At 49.0% G+C, this 19,681-nt stretch overlaps 2 protein-coding genes across 2 annotated transcripts; both read right to left on the bottom strand.

The window, feature by feature from the left end:
* Positions 1-262: 262 nt before the first annotated feature.
* FOXE1 (forkhead box E1) lies at positions 263-1,470 on the bottom strand. The gene has a single exon (XM_036262117.1). It carries the CDS (start codon positions 1,468-1,470, stop codon positions 346-348), a length of 1,125 nt encoding a protein of 374 aa, XP_036118010.1. The 3' UTR covers positions 263-345.
* Positions 1,471-6,529: 5,059 nt separating this feature from the next.
* On the bottom strand, positions 6,530-19,157 carry LOC118630065 (melanoma-associated antigen B16-like). The gene is given in 5 exon segments (XM_036261765.1): positions 6,530-6,692; positions 9,565-9,744; positions 11,505-12,264; positions 12,267-12,598; positions 19,144-19,157. Coding segments are annotated over 5 exon segments (1,449 nt in total).
* Positions 19,158-19,681: the final 524 nt, after the last annotated feature.

Here is a 19,681-nt window from a genome sequence, read left to right on the forward strand (position 1 = left end):
GTAAAAAGGCCCCAGTTTTCCGCAGTACTGGGAAGAGTGAAGTCATGTGATTCCCAACGATTCGGATCCTAGAGTCTGGTGTAGACACTATGCTGCGCCTCCTGAAAGGCATGTCTTTTGGAGCTTCACCTGATTGAGGGTTCTTTGTCCCAGTCCGTGGGCTGAGGCTGCCTCTCCGCACTTCCGTTAACAAAGTGAACCAAGTGTGTACGCGATGCACTGGAAGGCTGCGGATTCCTGTCCACCGTCATTCGGCCCCTCTTCCAGCCCTGTCCTCAGGTCTCAGGGATACTTTGTTCGTGTAAACAGCCGCGGCATCTGTTAATTTCCGACCGTATGCTCGGTTTACATGGCAGACACGAACCGATCCACCCCGCCGGGATAGGTGGCCACATGGCGAGCATGGTAGGCACCGGCACTGCCCGCTCCGAGCTGCCCGCCAGGATTGTAGCAGGGCCCCAGCGCTCCGAACTGGCCGGGCGAAGTGCGCCCATAGAAGTCCACGGCAGTCTCGACGCCGCCACTGCTGCCACCTGCGGGGGGCGAGGTGGGCCCCGCCAACCGGCCCGCAGCCGCGAAGAGGGCGCTGCTGGCCCCTTGAGGGTATGAGCCGTCGGGGCCCGCGTAGGAGGCCGCATAGGCGGAGGGGTTGGCAGGTCGGGCTCCCGCGCAGCCTGCGGGCTGGTAGCCGGTGGCAGTAGCAGAGGCGCTGGCCGAGGCAAAGGCGCAGGAACCCGCGGGTCCCGACGGCGCGGGTCCCAGCTCTGGGCTGAGCGGCCGCTCAGGCATCAGGCCGAAGACACGGCACGGACCTGGCGATGCAGCGGGGTAGTAGACCGGGGGCGGCGCGGCGAGCGACGGCGGGGCATAGCCGGCATAGACGGCGCCCGGGTAAGGCGGGCGCGCAGCGGGCACCGCGCCGGGGAAGATGGCGGCGGCGGCGGCGGCGGCAGCGGCGGCGGCGGCAGCGGCGGCGTCGTGCATGTAGGCCGGGTAAGTGGAGAGGTCCGAGCGCTTGAAGCGCTTGCGGCGGCGCAGGAAGCTGCCGCTCTCGAACATGTCCTCGGCGTTGGGGTCGAGCGCCCAATAGTTGCCCTTGCCCGGGCGCCCGGCCTCGCGCGGGATCTTCAGGAAGCAGTCATTGAGCGTGAGGTTGTGGCGGATGCTGTTCTGCCACTTTTTAGGGTTGTCGCGGTAGAAGGGAAAACGCTCGGTGATGAACTTGTAGATGCCGCCCAGCGTGAGGCGGCGCTCCGGCGCGTGCGCGATGGCCATGGCGATGAGCGCGATGTAACTGTAGGGCGGCTTCCCGCGCTGCAGGGGGCGCTTCCGCCGCCGTCCGCCCGCGCCGCGACCCGCCGCCTCCGCCGGGACCCCGGCCCCCGCTTCACCGCGTTCCTCCTTCACGGCCGCCAGTGCCTCCGGCTGCGGCGGCGGCGGCGGCGGTGGCGGCCCGCTTTCGGCTGTCATGGTGCAGCCGTCGCGTCCCCGCCTCACCCTTCTGTCGAGGATCGGGGATCCTGCAGGCTCTGAGAACTGCAGGCTCTGCACGCTGGGTCACGGGAACCGACGCTGGGCCCCTCGGCGGAGAGCTCACCAGGTCCTCGCGGGCAGGCACCCGAAGCACGATTTCCCCGGCAGGGGCGCGCTGGAGGCTTGGCACCCGCGGTTTCCGGTCTGGCTGGGTAGGGTCTGAGCCTCAGGAGTGTCCTGCCCACCGACGGCTCTGCTTGTGTTCTGGAGCTCGAGGCCAGGCGCCGACAGTGGTGTTGGGACCGGGACTAGGCGCCCGTCGCAGACTGAACGGCCCTTTGGGCGCTGGTGCCAGGTCGTCACGGGTGTCTGGAAGTGGTCCTGGGGCAGAGGCGCCTGCAGCTGGGTTTCCCGCTGATCTGAGGATAACCGTCGTTCGGACCCGAAGACCAGAAGAAAGAGCAATTAGTGACGGCGTGGGTACTCTAATGGGGGCCCTCTAGTCCGCGTCCCGGCGGCCCAGGCTGCGGATTGCGCGGAGGGCAAGGAAGCCAGGCGCGGGCGTCGAGGTTGCGGCTCCGGGCAGGTGGGGCGGCCGGCGACTCCCTCTCTGCAGCGTTGGCCTCCACCACCTAGTTCGCTGGCGAGGCTCTCCCCTGCACAGACCCGGACCGGCTCCTCCCTCCACCGGCTTCTTCTCCTTAAAGGCGCCAGGAAGCTTGGGGCGGCGCCCGTTCCCCGCCCGCCCTCACCCCCCCCCCGACTGCCCGCCCCCTGGGCCCCGACGCATTTCCCCAGGTAAGAGCTGTTGTGGTGGCGGGCGGGAGCCCCAAACGTCAGAGCGGGGAGGGTGTTTGGAGGTCCCCCGGGCCGGTCTCCTCTGCGCGCCGACGGGGAGACTGAGGACAGGAGAGGCCAGGGGCGGTCTTGGGAGATCTCAGCGCCGAAACTCAGCGCTTCTGGACTTTCCCAGCCTCTATAGAGGGCTGGGACCTGCAGGTGAAAGGAAGGGTTTGCTTTACTATTTGTCCACAGAGGGTGAGAACTGGCCGATGGAGCGCTTCATTCTTATTGGGTGGGGGACCGGGAAGGGAGAAGACGTTCCAAGTGCCTGGCTCCCTAGGTCTTTCAAGAATGATTTGCAAACCCCATTCAAGGCTGGCCTGCCCATTCCCCATCCAGTCCCTCATCTTTCAGACGAGGATTCCTAGGCCTGATAGGGGAGGTGACTTGCCATAGCCTCACCGTGACTTCGCTGGGTAGCGGAGCCGCACACCCGTGTCTGTTCCGACTGCGCTTCCCGGTATGTGCTGGAGGCAGCCACTTTCTCTTTTCGGGTCCTAGATTCCTCGACTGTACGGAGGGTTTGCATCTCTAGAGTCCTTCTGTTGCCAATATTAAAGGAAAGGCCGCCCCCGACCTGCAATCATGTCTTTAGGTGACTAGAGACCTGTGTGTGTGTGTGTGTGTGTGTGTGTGTGTGTGTGTGTGTGATGGTGAGTGACGCACAGTTAAAAGAGGATGAAAGCTGGGCTTCTGCCCTTTCGTGGTCACCTCCTCCAGTTCGCCCAGGTCAGGGAGGGCTCCAAGTGACTCCCAAGACCACGGGGACAACCGCACCTCCCCTTATTCAGCGAGGAGTGGGGGTTCCGAGAGGTAATGGACAACGGTGCTCAGGGTGGGCGAGTCTCCCGGGGAAGGGGCGGGCTGGCGGGATCTTTTTGCTTCGCAGGTGTCCGGTTTCTGAATTCGTTTCCTGCCAACCCCCTTATGCAAGCCTCGGGTCTCTTCCTAAACTCCCTGCGCGGGTAACCCCGCCGGCCAGGGTTTGCTACGTGGCCTTTCGCGAAAAGACATAGGGGATGTCCCTTCCTCGTCGCAGGACCTCAATTTTTTGCTCTGTGAACAGGAGGCAGGAAGGCACGTGCGGAGCTCGGAGGCCCCTTCTACCCTTAGGATTCTGGGCTTTGGTGCCGACTCCAGAGGCTTTTGCCGGGACGCAGCTTTCCACTTGGCTGCGGGTGCAGTGCGGGGCGGAGCGGAACAGAGCGAGCCGCACCGCCTTCAGGAGTTTTAGTTGTGTTCTTCATGGCGATGAGCTGGGGGCAGACTCAGCCCCGCCAAGCACTGGGCTACTGCCTTCGGAAGAAAGAGGCAGAGACCCCAGATCCTCGCTGCGCCGACCCGGGATGTGGAAGCGATTGCACGGTTTGAATGACGACCTTTTTCACCCTACGGGTGCTAGAACGACTGGAGTGGGGCTTTTCACTCGCCCAACGAAACTCCCTGTTTCCTTCTTCCAAAGTAACACAGACTGGAAAAATCCAGGTTTAATCCAGTTATGCATTGCCAAAAGGGAAAAAAAGTTTAATTTAAAAATTTTAACCGGATTATATCATATCAATCTTATAATACTTGATTTTATGGTTCTCTACATTTCCAAGATTCTAAGATAAAGATTTCTAAATGTTAAATTTTGGACCACTGTCCTCACATGATTCCATAAATCAAAGAATTCACATTCTTTAATCTTAAGATTCCATGACCTGGAGTCCAAATTTTTCGACAGTGACTCTATTCTTGTGACTTTAAGCTTCTGGGTAGAGTGTAAAAGTGTCTTCCTCACATTTTAAGGTGCTGGGACTAAGTTTTTGTGTCTGAAAATATGATACCACTTCTCGAGATTTTAGATATTTTGCAGCTCTAAGGTATATATATATATTACTTAATTTGTATTTCTGTCTAGGAATGTCTGATTGGAAGACTTGGTTTTTGTAAATCCGCAACTTTCCTCTTTCTTAAGCCCAAATGTTAGTACTGGATCCACTATTCTTTAACTCAAAGAATCTAGTTCTAATAATTCTTGTAGTATTCATGACCATTGACTTTGATCGATCAAAACTTTGATTTGGTCCCATGAGTTTATGATTCTGTACTTTTAAGCTCCAATGACTAAGGTTAGAAGCTTTCATGTCAATGAATTTCTTCATCCTCAAGGTTTCTTGTCTGCAGACCCATTCTTCTAGAATTCCAATTCCTCTTTCTCAAACTTTGCTGCTAACCGAGCAGACCAAGAGTTAGCATCCTAAGATTAGAATTCCCAGGAGTCTAAGATTTTCATGAACAAAGAATCCTAAAGATTTTAGTTCATAAATGTTTTATTCTATTGATGCATTTCAAAATTCTGTACTTTGGAGATTCTATGAGTCCACAATGTAAAATTTTAATTAAATGATTTGATGAGTGAACTGGGACAGTTTACCCGTTTGGATCAAAACTATACAAAAAGATCCCCTCAGTGCCTGGGCATTTCCTTGCTTTTCTCTGCTCAAATCTTACCCTTTTCTCTGGTGAGATGCTACTTGATGTTTGTAGATGTAACAGACCCGGTTGAGAACCATTCGAAAGCTAGTGAGTAGGTTCCAGCCCCCTGGAAATCATTCTTCTAGTCCAGCGGGGGTGGGGTGGCATTGGTGGGTGATTTACATGTTCTTTGTATCTGCGTGGACGTATCCCCACCGGCCCTTGGGAAAACCTGCCCTTTTGAAAGCTATTTTACGTACAGTTTGTGTGTGTGTGTGTTTGGGGGTGGGAATGCTGGTGATCTGTAGAATCACCCATAGGTTCAGTCATAGTCCCCTGTGACTTCTTTCCCGAGTTTAGAAGTGCCCTGAAGGGTTTGTAAAATATAAAAGAGGAGATCCAAGGAGTCATGGAAAATTTCTCCCTATCCCTTGACCCAGATGCCCCTTCATACAAATGCAGAGGTAACCAGCTCTTCTCCTTAAGGAAACCTTAAGAATTCAAGCTGGAAGGACATTAGGCCCAGATTGGCAAGGGACTGGGTTAAGGTTTTGCAGAGGAGGTTCTGCACTGAAAGGGAAACTTAGGTCTTGAGGCTCCTTGTACCTGCTGGCCAGCAGCCTCTCTTTTCCTGAGTTCTCAGAGCCTAGTTTATGCTTAATTGTCTGGCCTGGGCCACCTGCCTTACCCAGTGACAATGGAAACTCCTGGCCCCATTGCTTGCAAATCTTCATACAATGGCAGCACAGTGATTGTTGGGGTTGCTCTGGGACAGTCAGTCAAGGTCAGTGGCTGTATGGCCTCAGAGAGCATCAGAGCAATACACTGCCAGGAAGAGGGTCTCATGTCACACAGCATTGCCCAGGATTGCAGCAGCCACAGGGGGTGGGGGCTCTAATTCTCCTTGAGCCATCGGCTGACCTTCTTAAGCCTCAGTTTCTCATCTGTTGGGGGGAGGGTATTCCCAACCTGTCTCCATCTTCCAGGGAGTCTAGAGGATGAAGTGGGGCTCATCCCCTACTGGCGAAAGTTTTCTTCGTCTTTTAAATTGTTTTCAGATGTGAAAACATCTGAAACTCGGATGTGAAAACAAACAAAAAAGAGACAGGCTGGGGAAAATTCAAGTCGTACTCAAGCGTGGGCAGAGATGAGATTCTTCTCACCTAGAAGAAGTAGCAGTTGATTAAAGTAAAATGTTTTCTGCGGCCTGGCGGGTAATGGGAATGGGTTAGGATTTGGCCTCTTTTTGCTCCCTAAGCGGCGCCGCCTGGGTACCCCGCAGCTCCATAGGGTGCTTTCTCGTCATTGGTTCATTTAAACACTGTAAATGAATTATCGTCACCCCAGGGGTCGAACGGAGGAACTGGGGCCCAAAGAAGGGAGCCTTCTTCCTACCACCAGCCTTCCAGTTCACCTTGAGGAGGCACCTCGCATTTTTCTCGGCTCCCAATCCCTGCTCCGATAGCCTCTCCCAACCCTGCGAGTCCTCGGAGCCCAGAGCCCGAAGCTCAGAAACCGGCTGGGAGCTCAGTGGTGGCAGCGAAAAGGGCAACCTGGCGCAGAGAGTTTGTACTTGTCTGACCGCGCGCAGGGAGTCAGGGACCAGCGGAGAGCTCAAAGTCCTCAATGCTCTCTCGGACACTCAGCGAGCATTCCAGAGCCGAAGACCGAGGCGTGCAAAGGCACGACCCTTGTCTGCTCACACCGAGCCGGGCACCGGGTGAGAGAGAGCTCTGCGTTGGCGATGGATTCACTAGGGAAAGCCGTGGCCCCGGGCGGGCGGAGGTGGAGGCCGGCAGGCACACGTCGGTTCAATTCTGGGACCGTGGGCACAAGAGCAGTCCTCTGGAATCGTCGGGCATCCGGGTTTCTTGAGTTTGCTGAGCTCTTTGCACATCTTTGGGACTCCGAGAAGCCTGGAGTTTGCACAGAAGATTGTGGACGTTCATTTCGGGCCATAGGTTCAGGGTTTGCAGGCAATCTCAAAAGGGTCCCCCTCAAAGGGGAAATGCCCTAGCCTGGATTCCAGTTCAACCCCTGAGGCACAGGAAAGACTGACTTGTTCCCCCTTCCCAGGCCAAGCTCCGTGCCGACCCCAAGCCTCTGATTGGGATCCTTGACTCCTCGGGCCAGCCAGCCAGCATTGTAGCCTTCAGGGTAGCTCGCCCCACAGCTCAGTCTGGGCTCTCAGGGTGGGGGCTCGGATGGTGTTGAGTTCCGTCAGAGCTTGGAACCGTGCCTCATGCAGGTTTGGTTGACCAGCTCCCACAGCAGGAGGCGGGTGAAGGGACCCGGAGTCAGAAGACACTTGCACTCCAGACACACTGGAGCGCGGCTAAGCTCTTTTCCTCCTGGCCCCTTTCCTTCGGCATTTTTTTTTTTTTGGTTTCTCTCTGTCTCAAGGCTGTGTGTGTCTCTCTGGGGCTCGTCTTCCATCTTTTGGCCTCAGTGTATTGAATTGGCTTGCACGTGTCCTCTCTTTCTGGGTACTTCTCCCCAGTCACTACTGAAGAGGACCCACAAGTGGGAAGGGAGCCAGCTCCAGAACTCCAACCAAGACTCAGCTGCCCTGTCAGCCTCTTCCCTCCCGAAGGCTGGTGTGGACAGTGGCGAGGCTGGGACGGACTGACATCCACCCAAGGGAACACTGGAGCAGGTGGGAGTCATGATCCTAGGGCCTTTCTGCTCCAGGGCCTCTGGGAGCTCTCCATTCCCTGTGCTCTGCGGAGCCTGGCCCAGGGATTGGTGGGTGGCACATGGTTGCACCGTACCAGCCTTCTGGACAAGTCTAAAGTTCCAAACTGTCACCCTCAGCAGGGTGTTCCAGTTGTCTGTCTTTGCACAGACTGGGCCACTAGGCTGCTCAAAGGCCCTCAGTGGCTCCCCTTCATCCAAGGCAAGATCAAGTGTACTTTTCCTGGTCTGGCACTCAGGGCCAACACAGCCCCTTCTCACCCTTCCTCTCTTCCTTAGCCTTCCCTGTTCTCCACTTGAGAGGACTCCCCACCAAGTGTTCTCTAGCCTAAGTTCATAACCTCAGCCTGGAAAAGCTCCCCACTCCTCCCACAGCTCAAATGTCTCCTCTCCTGGGAAGTCCTCCCTGATCTGCCTGAGTAGGTCAAACACTCCCTCTTTGAGCATGCCCTAGCATGTTTGGATTTTGGCACTTGTCATACATTTTGTGATATAATGATTTGGCTATGTGACTGTCTCTGTTCTTTGGGAGCTCCTCAATGGTAGGAAGTATGACATCATGCAGCTGGGTACCTGAGTCACCAGCATAGAGCTTGGTCCAAAACACAGTGTGGCCTTACTGTGAGAACCGGTTAGTCACCCTGTTCTGGGTCAGTTTCTTTGTCTGCCTCTTTCTAGTCCTGTGATCTTTGGCCACGTTTCCACCCTGAGCCTCAACTTTTCAATCTATAAAATGGGGATAATACTGAATCTTGGATAACAGATGCCATTCTGAGTGCATGAGGGAAGGTTCAGACTCAGAATGGCATCTTTTATCCAAGATTCAGGTACAGAGGCCTCTGGGATGATTCTGGACCATCTTAGAGGGACAGTTTGGCCAACTTGGCCCTACTGGGCTTGGGTCTAAGGGTCTCACAGGGGCAGCCTAGCTCCCTAGTGTCCTCAAAACTTAGGGCCTTGAGTCTGCATGCAGCCCTGGTTTTCTGCCTAGGCAGATCTAGCCCAACCTTTTGGCAGGAGCGTTGAGCAAAGCTTCAGCATTGGGCTGGACATAGTCAGAGGCATAGTCTTCAGTCCTGAAGCCATCCATGTGCTACCACCCAGTAGGGTAGGACTTCAGGATCCACAGAGCAGGTTAGGGAATCTGGGCTTGCCCTCCTGAGGTGGATTTGGACATACTCCAGAAGTAGGGAAGAGGCGACAGACTGCTTCTGTGGTTGGGTGGGCTCCTCTGTCTTCCCTGAAACCTAGCCAGGCCAAACTGGCCCCAGGTGGTGGGACCAAATGGACTGCTGGGACTTGGCTCTGGGTCAGTAGAATAACAGTAGTGAAGCCTCTACCCTTTAATGACAGCTGGGCAATTAGGTGATTTCTAATATCTTTGATATAGGTGATGCTGCTATGAATGTGTTTATATAAAGAACTTTTTATTTATTTTGAAATATCCTTAAGACAAGGTCCTAAAAGTGAGATTTATGGGGCCCAGAATATTTTTATTGTCCTTAATATAGTGCTACCAAATTGTCTCCAAGGACATCTTTTTTTTAAAATGTTTTTTCTTTATTGATTTTCTTTATTGAAGGAGAGGGAGAGATAGAAACATTGATGAGAGAGAACATTGATTGGCCACCTCCTGCATGCCCCTCACTGGGGTTTGGGCCCACAACCTGGGCATGTACCCTGACTGGGAATCGAACTGGCGACTTCTTGGTGCATGGGTCAGTGCTCAACCACTGAGCCTCACCGGCCAGACTCCAATGACATCTTGCAATGCTTCTATTGCTTCCTTTTTCAAAGTTCTAACTTTCTCATAGAACACCTACTATTTCCTATATGTGGTTTATGGAATTGCCTTTGATTGTCAGATCATTTGCTTGCCAAAGATGATTGACATTGGCTTTATCCAATGAGTGAGTAAAACAGTCAAAGCGTAGGTAAGCAGCTCCTCCTCTTTCTTCAGGTTCACTTTGCTGACCACCTCATACTCCTCCCTTGGGAACTAGTTTCTGTCATTTATGGTATTGAAAACACCTAAACAGATTAACAGTGATGGAAAATTTCCACCAAGAGAAGAAAAGAGCGTGTTCTTCATACCACACCCTAGCACTGTTCAGCATTTTATCAATGATATAAAAGAAGGAGTAGAAGGCAAACTGATTGAGCTTGCAGCTGACCACACTGAGGTGCTGATGCTGGTAGCTGACAGTTACAAGAGTTAGAACAATCACCAGGTTGGAAGACTGAGCCAAAACCAACACAAAGACATTTTGAAAACTGTTATGAAAACATTGTAACATTACAGGTGACAAAACAGGAAGAAAAAAGTCACCCACATGCCAATTACCTATCATTCATCTACTAGATTTTTCTGTGTTATATTTTTCTTCTTCTTTGTGTTCTTACACTCACACATATATGTTTACATAGGTGTAACCATAGTATTTGTACAATTCTGTAGTCTTTGTATATGCATTTGCATTGTTTTGTAAACATAACTACATGTTGCCTTTTACTTCCCATTTTTCATCCGTAATTGTGAATGAAAAGGTCTAGTGTTGATTTAACCCTTTCACAGTAGCTGCCAAATTAGGTAATTTTCAGTATCTTTGATATAGGTGATGCTGCTATGAATGTATTTGTATAAAGAGCTTTTTATTTATTTTGAAATAACTTTAAGACAAATTCCTAAGAGTGAGATTTATAGGGCAAGGAACATTTTGATGGTTCTTAATATAGTGCTACTAAATTGTCTCCAAGGACATTTTGCAACTCACCACAATCAAGATAATTAACCTCAATCACCCCTAAAATTTTCCTCAAGCCCCTTGTGATTGATACAACCCTCCCACCCCCACTATCTGCAGGCTATCACTGATCTACCTATATCACAATTGACTTGTTTACATTTTATAGAATTTTATTAAATGAAATAATACAGTGCATTCTTTTTGTCTGACTGCTTTTAGTCTGCATAATTATTTTGATTCTCATTCATGTTGTGATATCAATAGTCAAGTCCTTTTTTTTTTTGCTAAATAGTATTTCATTATATATGGATACACCACAATTTGTTTATCCATTCACTTGTTGATGGACATTTGGGTTTCCATTTTGGGCTATTACAAACAAAGTTGCTTTGAGTAGTTCTGTACAAGACTTTCATTTCTCTTGGGTAAAATACCTAGGAGAGAATTGTCTGGATCGGATGGTAGGTGTATGTTTAAATTTTTAAGAAATTGCCAAACTCTTTTTACAAAGTGGCTGTATTTCTTTTATTTCCACTAGCAGTATATGAGAGCTCTGGTTGCTTCACCTCCCTACCAACATTTGATATATTCAGTCTTTTATTTTTTAAGATTTATTTCTTGTACATTTTTGAAAGAGCTGGGCAAATACATTTATCTGTCACTTAATTTTACACAACAAAAACTAAAAAGGATAAGAAAGCCAAGATTTGAATATCATTTAGATTTTCTCCTCTGTTTTTCTCCATCAACCCCAATTTTTTTTTCTTTATTGATTTTAGAGAGAGAGGAAGGGAGAAGTACAGACAGATAGAAACATTGATGAGAGAGAACATTGATTGGCCGCCTCTTGGCCCCACCCCCCCACCACTGAGGATCGGGCCCACAACCTGGGCATGTGCCCTGAATGGGAATCGAACCAGCGATCTCTTGGTGCATGTCTCGACTCTCAACCACTGAGCCACACCAGCCAGGCAACTCCAACTTTCTTAAGCTCATTTCTGTTATGTTTCCAGGGACATAGCTACAGTAATTTCATGTTGTCTCTTTCCAGATGACAACATAAGATGAATGGTTACACATTTGTTTCCCAAAACTGCAAAACTCTTATTGCAAAAGCTCCTTAGAGCATTACAGGGGTGACCAATATCATTAATCATTAATCAACTTGGACATTTTGAAGCTAATTAAAGGTATACTAAAAAGAAAGTTTGAATAATACGTATGTCAACAAATAAAAGAATAGATTTTCAAGTTATACACATAAAAGAGGAACACAGGCATATATACTGTGTTCCTTTCAGCCCCATCTCAGACCTAAATTCTATGAATACGAACTGCGTCTTCAAACAGTGCATGAGGAAACTATCCCTGACTTCCCAGGTGTGGGAGGAGCTGCTAGGCATGGCCTTATAACTGTCAGTGGTCATGGACATTGAGACAGCCCTGGCCGAAATTCTGGCTCGGGCTCTCTCTTCTTCGTCTTGCAACACCTCCTCATGCTGAGATGGGAAGGAACTTGGATCAGTCCCATGAGCCTTGGCCAGAAACTCAAGGACTTGCATCTTGATGGTTTCAGCGTGGGCTCTCGGGCCCCACAGGAATTAAAATTGTGCAGGGTCACTGTTGGCCACCTGCTGGTACTTCAGGTATTTCTTCTCCACAAAATATTCAGTGATGAGCTTCCTGGGCTCCTCAAAGATGCAGTGCTTCCTCCCAGAATATAACCCCATCATACTCAGAACTTCCCAGACTTCCCCTTCGGTGGCCTGGTTGCCCTTCATGAAGATTGCACCCAGGATAAATATCAGGATGCCGGTCTCGGGCATGCCCTTTTCACTGTGCAGTACCCCATCATAGGCGAGGCCCATCCTGATGAGGACGGCACAGCAGTGGTTGCCGGGATCCACTTGATTCATATCAAGGCCAAAGATGATCTCCATGCACACAGAGGCTCTCAGGAAGATCTCAAGGAAATGATCTTTGTACTCTTTGCTGACAATCTTCAACATACCTTTCTTGGTTATTGATTCTTTCATTTGATACCGAGCATCAAGAAATTCACCCACAAAGGCACATTTTCATTTAGAGCATCTGTGGGCAGATTCTTGGGGTCAGGCCCTGCCTCTGAGGCACTACTCTCTTCCTCTTGGCTACTTGGAGCCCTCACCAGATTTGCTTGATGAGGTGACTGGTGGTAATGGAGGAGGAGTGGAAACTCGAAGAGCTCTCGAGAGTACTGGGGATACTCAGGAGCATCGGGAGCCTCCTTCCAATTGCCAGGCACTGGAGGATGGGAGGAGAGGCAGACCTCCTCCAGGCCCTGGGTCTCACTGGGTCTGCAGAGGTTGATCAGGTGAGCATTGTGGATTCTTCTAATGACTCTAGTGGGTGGTGGTAATCAGGAGTGTGACAGGTAATGGAGGAGATTGCTGCCTGACACCCTGCAGCACTGAGGTTCTTCCCTCTGCTGAGTAGAATCCACCACACCTCAGATAGAGATGTGTTCAGTCTTTAAAATTTTGACCTTTTTAGTGAGTGTGTAGTGGTATTTCACTGTAGCTTTAATTTGTATTTCCCTCATGACTAATAATATAATTATTATCTATTGCTATGTAACAAATTATCCCAAAATTAGTGCCTTAAAACAACAAACATTTATTATCTCACAGTTTCAATGGGTCAGGAATTTGGGTGTGGCTTAGCTGGGTGCAGCTAGCTGAATTGACCTATCTGAGCTTAAAGTTGCTGTGGAGTAGTGCTGAATATAGGAAAATGGGAGAGAAGAAGAAATGAAAGACCAAAGGGTCAGAAAAGTGGGCAGAAGAAAAATCAAATTAAGGGACTTGAAAGAATTATTTTTCAGAACAATATAGTGGTTCTTAAACCAATTGTCAGGCTATAGTTCTGCTGAATGGAGAAGTTTGAATTTTCCTGGTGATGCTGGGAAACTGAACATATGTTGAGCAATGTACCTATATCAGGCTTTGAATAGGAGCTGTACATCTGTCAGTTGATTTAAGCAATTCTCAGAACAGTCCCATTTTACAGATTTAGAAATTGAGATCAGAAAAGTAAAACTTGGCCAAGGCCATATATCTGAGATGGATTTGAATTCTCTGTTTCTTGTGAAAGCCCTTGGTATTTCTTTGCAGTACCCTAGTATATTAATGCATTATTACTCTTCCAACTCTGTCTTACACCGTGCTTTGCCTCCAAACTCATAAGACCTCTTTGAGTGAATTGTAGTGAGCAGTAGATCCTCTGATCAGTCAGGTCTCAAGTTGTAGTCTGAGTTCTCTTTGGAGATTGAGCTGTTTTGCAAAACCTCCCCATTCCAGTGGCTTGAGTGGCCACTGATTGAGGTTGAAAGAACAGTAGGTCTTTGCCTGGCTACCTCCATGAATGATTTCTGCCCCATAATGGAAGAATCACTAGTGGTCGACCCACAATAGCCTCTTCCCAGTCAGCACCCCCGCACCACCCTTAAACACAGTAAACTTTGGATATGAAACCACGTCAAGTTTTAGCTCCAAGTTGTGAATGGGTTTGAGAAGGTCCAGTCTTCTCTTCCACCTCAGTTTCTTCAGCAATTGAATTGAGGGGGAATAATTGGTTGGCTAGATTAGTAGTAGTTTTTACCCTGTGGAGAAGGAGACTGTGAAATATGCTCCAGTCCCTATGAGCACTAGGCATGGTGTATTGACTAAGTCTCCCACAGGTCTTGCATATATACTTTTTTTTTTTTTTTTTATCCTCACCCGAGGACATTTTTCCATTTTTTGCACAGATAGAGTGGGAGGGAGAGAGAGGTAGAGAGAGAGAGAGAGAGAGAGAGAGAGAGAGAGAGAGAGAGAGAGAGAAACATCGACGTGAAAGAGACACATCGAGTGGCTGCCACCCGCACGACCAACCAGGGCCGGGGACAAACTGCAACCGAGGTACATGCCCTTAGCGGGAACCGAACCCGGCTCTCTCCGGACCGCAGGTTGATGCTCTAACCGCTGAGCCAAACCGGCCAGGGCTTGCATATATACTTATGATTGCTTTTCAAATATGTCTAAAGCTGTGCCATAAGTAAAATGCAAATTCATTTAAAGATGTTACTGAACTTTTGGTTAGTTTTTGGACATGAGATTTCTCAAACAATGTTTACTAAAAAGTATGTCTACTTTATATGTATGTGTGCATGTTGTGAGAACTCTGCAATTGATAGCTGTGTAAAAAAAGTATCTTCAGCTCTGACCAGTTTTGCTAAGTGGTTAGAGCATCAGCCCAAGGACAGAGTGTCTTGGGTTTGATTCCAGGTCAAGGTTGCAGGTTTGATTCCCGGCGTGCAGGAGGCAACCAATAGATGTGTCTCTCTCATATAGATGTTTCTCTCTCTTTCTCTCACTCTCTCCACCTCCCTCCCTCCCTTCCACTCTATCTAAAAATCAATGGAAAAATATCCTTGGGTGAGGATTAACAAAAAAACAAAAGTATCTTCACACTCAGAATGATTGAGAAGCACTAAGAGATTCCCCATGGTCTCTCTAGACAGATGGAGTAATATTAAACATTTAAGAACCAGTATAAGGTTACAGTTATACAAGATTAATGAATACATTGTAGATATCTGCTGTAGGACATAGTGCCTATAGTTAATAATACAGTGTTGTGCACTTAAAAATATGTGAAGAGCTCTGGTGAAGAGCCCTGGCCAGTTAGGCTCAGCAGTTAGAGCGTCAGCCCATGGACCAGAGAGGCCCAGGTTCGGTTCCCGCTAAGGGCATATACCTCGGTTGCAGTTTGTCCCCAGCCCCAGTTGGGGTTGTGTGGGTGGCAACAACTCGATGTGTCTCTCTCACATCGATGTTTCTGTCTCTCTCTTCCTCCCTCTCTCCCTCCTGCTCTATCTGAAGATAAATGCAAAAAGTGTCCTCAGGTGAGGATAATATATATGAAGAGAATAGATCTCATATTAAATGTTCTTAAAACATACATGAAAAGGGACACAATGAATCTTTTGGAGATGTTGGATATGTATGTTACCTTGTAGTGATAGTATCACTGGTGTATGCATATTTCTAACTCATCAAAATGTGCACATTAAATATGTGCTGTTTTTTGTTCTATTATACCTCAATCAAGCAGTTAAAAGCAAACAAACTGCCCTGGCCAGTTTGGCTCAGTGGTTAGAGTGTCGGCCCTTGGACCAAAGAGTTGCCGGTTCCATTCTGGTCAAGGGCATGTACCTCAGTTGTGGTTCAGTCACCAGCTCTGGTCAGGGTTGTGCGGGAGACAGCCAGTCGACAGTTTCTCTCACATTGATGTTTCTCTATCTCTTTCTCCCTCCCTTCTTCCCTCACTTCCAGTCTGTCTGAAAATAAATGGAAAAATATCCTCTAGTGAGGATTAAAAAAAAAAATTAAAACCAACCAACCAACCAACCAACCAACCAGGAAGGTAGGGTTATTGACCGATCAAAATGTATATACTGGAAGAGGGGTCGAATTAGAATGGAACCCTGCTAAGACCACACCCCTGACCCCTGCTGTTTGATGCTTTAACTCTTGAGCTGCATAGCCTTGGGGTGTTTCAGGGAATCCCAGGGGAAGGGCTTAGACAAGAAAGAAAGGCTGAGATCTCAGGGGAAGGGGACATGGGTAGGGAGGGTGGGGCTCCAGGAGGGGTTATTTATGTATGGGGCATCACAGTATTTCAGTATCTCCATGTTCAGAGGTTGCATATAGGTCATCCTTTCAGCAGCTGCACTGAGATGGCATAGGATGCCTGGGCATGGGCTGGGGCTTGGACTCTTACCTCCCTGTACTGCTGAGTCTCCAAGGCCCTAAGCCTACCTGGTATCAGTGCACTACACCCTTCTGCCTCAAATTTGACTTTAAAATGCTCTGTTATGCTGGTCATTTTTCAACCCAGGTGGTAAACTTGAGACCCGCCAAGTTTGATTTTGGTTAAATGAGTTTATCTCCTCACTGACTGTGTACAAGTAAGCTGTGTAAAGGAAAGGAGGCAGAATTTGGGGTAAGGAATTGGTTCTGGATTCATATCTTAGCTCTGCTGCTTTTCTCCCATATACATCCCCCCATACCCACCACCCACTGGCAAGTCACCTCATCCCTGTTACCTCAGTTTTTATGATCAGTAAAAGGCATGGTGACATCTGTCCTGTCCCACTCATAGGTCTGTGCTGAGGTTTAAAGGAGAGAAAGGAGGAAAAGTGCTTTGCAAACTGGAAAGCTTTGTGCACACATGGGCGAGTCTGTTCCATAGACTGAAGGAGCTGACTGTTTAGAATGTTGCTTGTCAGCTTCTGATTGGATCAGGGGTTACAGATCTACCATTTGTTTAGAATGTTCCCTGTCTATCTCAAATGTGATAATAATATAGCTTTAGCTTTTTATGGGGAAGGGAGGCTGCAGAAAGTATGATTGATCTTTCTTTCTCAACCCCACAAAATCAGAGCTGAAATGGCTGCTAGGGAGTACCCAACTCAACCTCCTTGTTTTATAAATGGGGTCGCCGAAGTGAGTGGCCCAAGGACATATAGTGAGTTAGTAGCAAAGCCAGAACCAGGTATTCTGATGCCCAGCTCTTTTCATCACAACATGTGATGTGTCTTGTGGCAAACCATTCACTCATGTCTTCATCCATTCAACAGCATTTATTGAGTCCCTACTGAATGCTGGACTCTGTGCTGATTATTTTGGGGGTAGACAAGTCAGGTGCAATTCTGTTCTCAAGTTGCTTATGACACTGGGCAGAGAATGCTCTTTCAGAGTTCTGAGAGGGGACCAGATAAAGTGTCATTCCTAGAGGTCTGGCATACTCCTTCGGGTGGGTGTGGTTTTTGAAAACAGTGGAAAAGTGCGGTGATGAAGCTCATTGATACTGTCCTTATACCAGTGAACAGCCAAGCATCCTCACCTGCCTGTCTCATTCAGTTTTTACAAGCACCTCATTTTGCAGATAGGGACACGGAGGCCCCAAGAAGGGAAGGGATACAAATAGAACCAGCGTCACAGAGCTGGAAAGTGCCAAAGACACTTAGATTGAAAACAGTATGGTTCCAGGGCCTTTTGAGTCTTGTGCACTGGTTCAATTTACATAGAAAGAGCATGGGTTTGTGTGCTGAGAACACTTGGGTTCAAATCCCAGGTCTGCCATTTCCTAGCTGTTTGATTTTGGCAAGTTACTCCTTTGAAGACTGTTTGCTTATGTGTAAAACAGAGATCACAGGGTACTTTACCTTATAGAGCTCCTGTGAAGGTGAAATGAGTGTCTCAGGGTGGACTCGTAGCTAGTGCCTGGTATGCAGTGTTCCTCTGCTGCCCCTACCAGCCCCTGATGTTGGTACCTTAATCAGCAGCCAAGGGGCCAAGTACTCCTGGCTCTCTGCACGAGTCCTGTGCTTCCATGGGAAAGGCCTGGAGAGTTTTCCTCATTTGAACAATAGTAAGGGTGTTGGCAAAGGTGAAGTTTGCTGAAGGCCCAGGTCTGAAAGTTGGGGCCCCCACCCCCAAAGCACATTCTCTTTCACACATGGGTGGGGCCTAGTCAGAGTTGCTGAGGGCCCAGTTTGGATGCCCTGAGTTGCTTGCCATGCCTGACTGCATGGGTGTCAGTTCTGCCTTGTTCCTGCTGCATTCCGGCTTCGTATGTCAGCACCTCATGAAAATCTCCCAGGCCCTGGCTTTGAATAGCCCCTTGGCTGCCTGGGAGTGAAGAGCCTGGCTCTGTTTTGTCTGTTAAATCATCTGCTTTGTCTATGGGCCAGCAAGATGGGTTCCCCCCCACCCCCTTACATAATACTCACCAGGCCATCACTGTCAGGGCTGATTCTGCCCAGCTCAGGCTGAACAAATAACAATTTAGACCTAGCTGCCGAGGCCATGTAGTGTCAGGAGCTGCTTTCTTCAGGAGCAGTTTGATGACAGGCTGTGAGCAGCTGCATGCACTCCAGTGGGGAAGGAGCTGAGCTCTAACTTGCTTACCCCAGCCATGGCAAACCTCCCTTTCTTTGCTGAATCAGACCTTCCGGAGGACTCCCATTTTTACTTCTGCACTTGCTGGGCTTGTGATACAGGGAGTGGGCAAAACGAAATGAGAGGGGGACCCTGATATACAAAGAGCCCTGAACGTGTACAGAGAACCCGGTGACCTGCCAGCTTTCTTCTTTTGCCTTAACTGCTAGGAGACTTGGAACAAATTCAGTACTGGAGGCAATAATTAACTCATCTCAATTGCCCGGTGACATCCTGTGCTCTTTTTAATTGGTTCTCGTGTTAGTCTTTAATCAATCTTTTTTTTTTTGCATCCTCACCCGAGGACATTTTTTCATTTTTTGTTCAGATAGAGTGGGAGGGACAGAGAGGAAGAGAGAGAGAGAGAGAGAGACATCGACGTGAAAGGGACACATCGAGTGGTTGCCACCCGCACGACCCAACCAGGGCCAGGGACAAACTGCAACCAAGATATGTGCCCTTAGCAGGAACCGAACCCAGGTCTCTCTGGACCGCAGGCCAATGCTCTAACCGCTGAGCCAATCTTTTTTTTTTTTTTTTTGTACAGATAGAGTGGGAGGGAGAGAGAGGAAGGGAGAGAGAGTGAGAAACATCGACGTGAAGGGACACATCGAGTGGCTGCCACCCGCATGACCAACCAGGGCCGGGGACAAACTGCAACCGAAGTACGTGCCCTTAGCGGGAACCGAACCCGGGTCTCTCCAGACCGCAGGCCGACACTCTAACCGCTGAGCCAAACCGGCCAGGGCTGAGCTAATCTTTTTAAATGTGTTTTTTAGTGTGGTAAAATACACGTAATATGAAATTTACCATTAGCGACCTTTAGTACATTGACACGCTGTACAACCATTGCCACTGTCTAGTTACAGACATTTTCATCACCCCCAAAGGAAACTGCTTACCCATAACCAGTCATTCCCCATTCTTTAACTCCGGAGACATCATAGATCCTTGTGAAGAGAGTAGAGGAGTAGGGATTTTAAATAAATATAATAAATAAAAGAATATGCAACTTGTAAATTTTATTGGATGAGCTAGACACATTCACTTTTTATTTTATTTTTCCAGATTCACTTTTGTTTCATTCTATACTCTGTTCAATTAGGGATTGAGTTATGGCTAATTTTTTTTTTTTTTTATCCTCACCCGAGGATATTTTTCCATTTTTTGTACAGATAGAGTGGGAGGGAGAGAGAGGAAGGAGAGAGAGAGAGAAACATCGACGTGAAAGGGACACATCGAGTGGCTGCCACCTGCACGACCAACCAGGGCCGGGGACAAACTGCAACCGAAGTACGTGCCCTTAGCGGGAACCGAACCCGGGTCTCTCCGGACCGCAGGCCGACGCTCTAACCGCTGAGCCAAACTGGCCAGGGCGAGTTATGGCTAATTTTTGAGTTATGTCTGTGTCATTCCAAATTCCCCCCTTTCTCTCTCCGC

This window comes from Molossus molossus, unplaced genomic scaffold (assembly GCF_014108415.1).
Source record: "Molossus molossus isolate mMolMol1 unplaced genomic scaffold, mMolMol1.p scaffold_m16_p_14, whole genome shotgun sequence".
NCBI classification, from domain to species: Eukaryota; Metazoa; Chordata; class Mammalia; order Chiroptera; family Molossidae; genus Molossus; species Molossus molossus.

Bases quoted from the DNA above. Each gene is read 5' to 3' on its own strand.
- FOXE1 (XM_036262117.1), bottom strand. From the start codon at position 1,470: ATGACAGCCGAAAGCGGGCCGCCACCGCCGCCGCCGCCGCCGCAGCCG.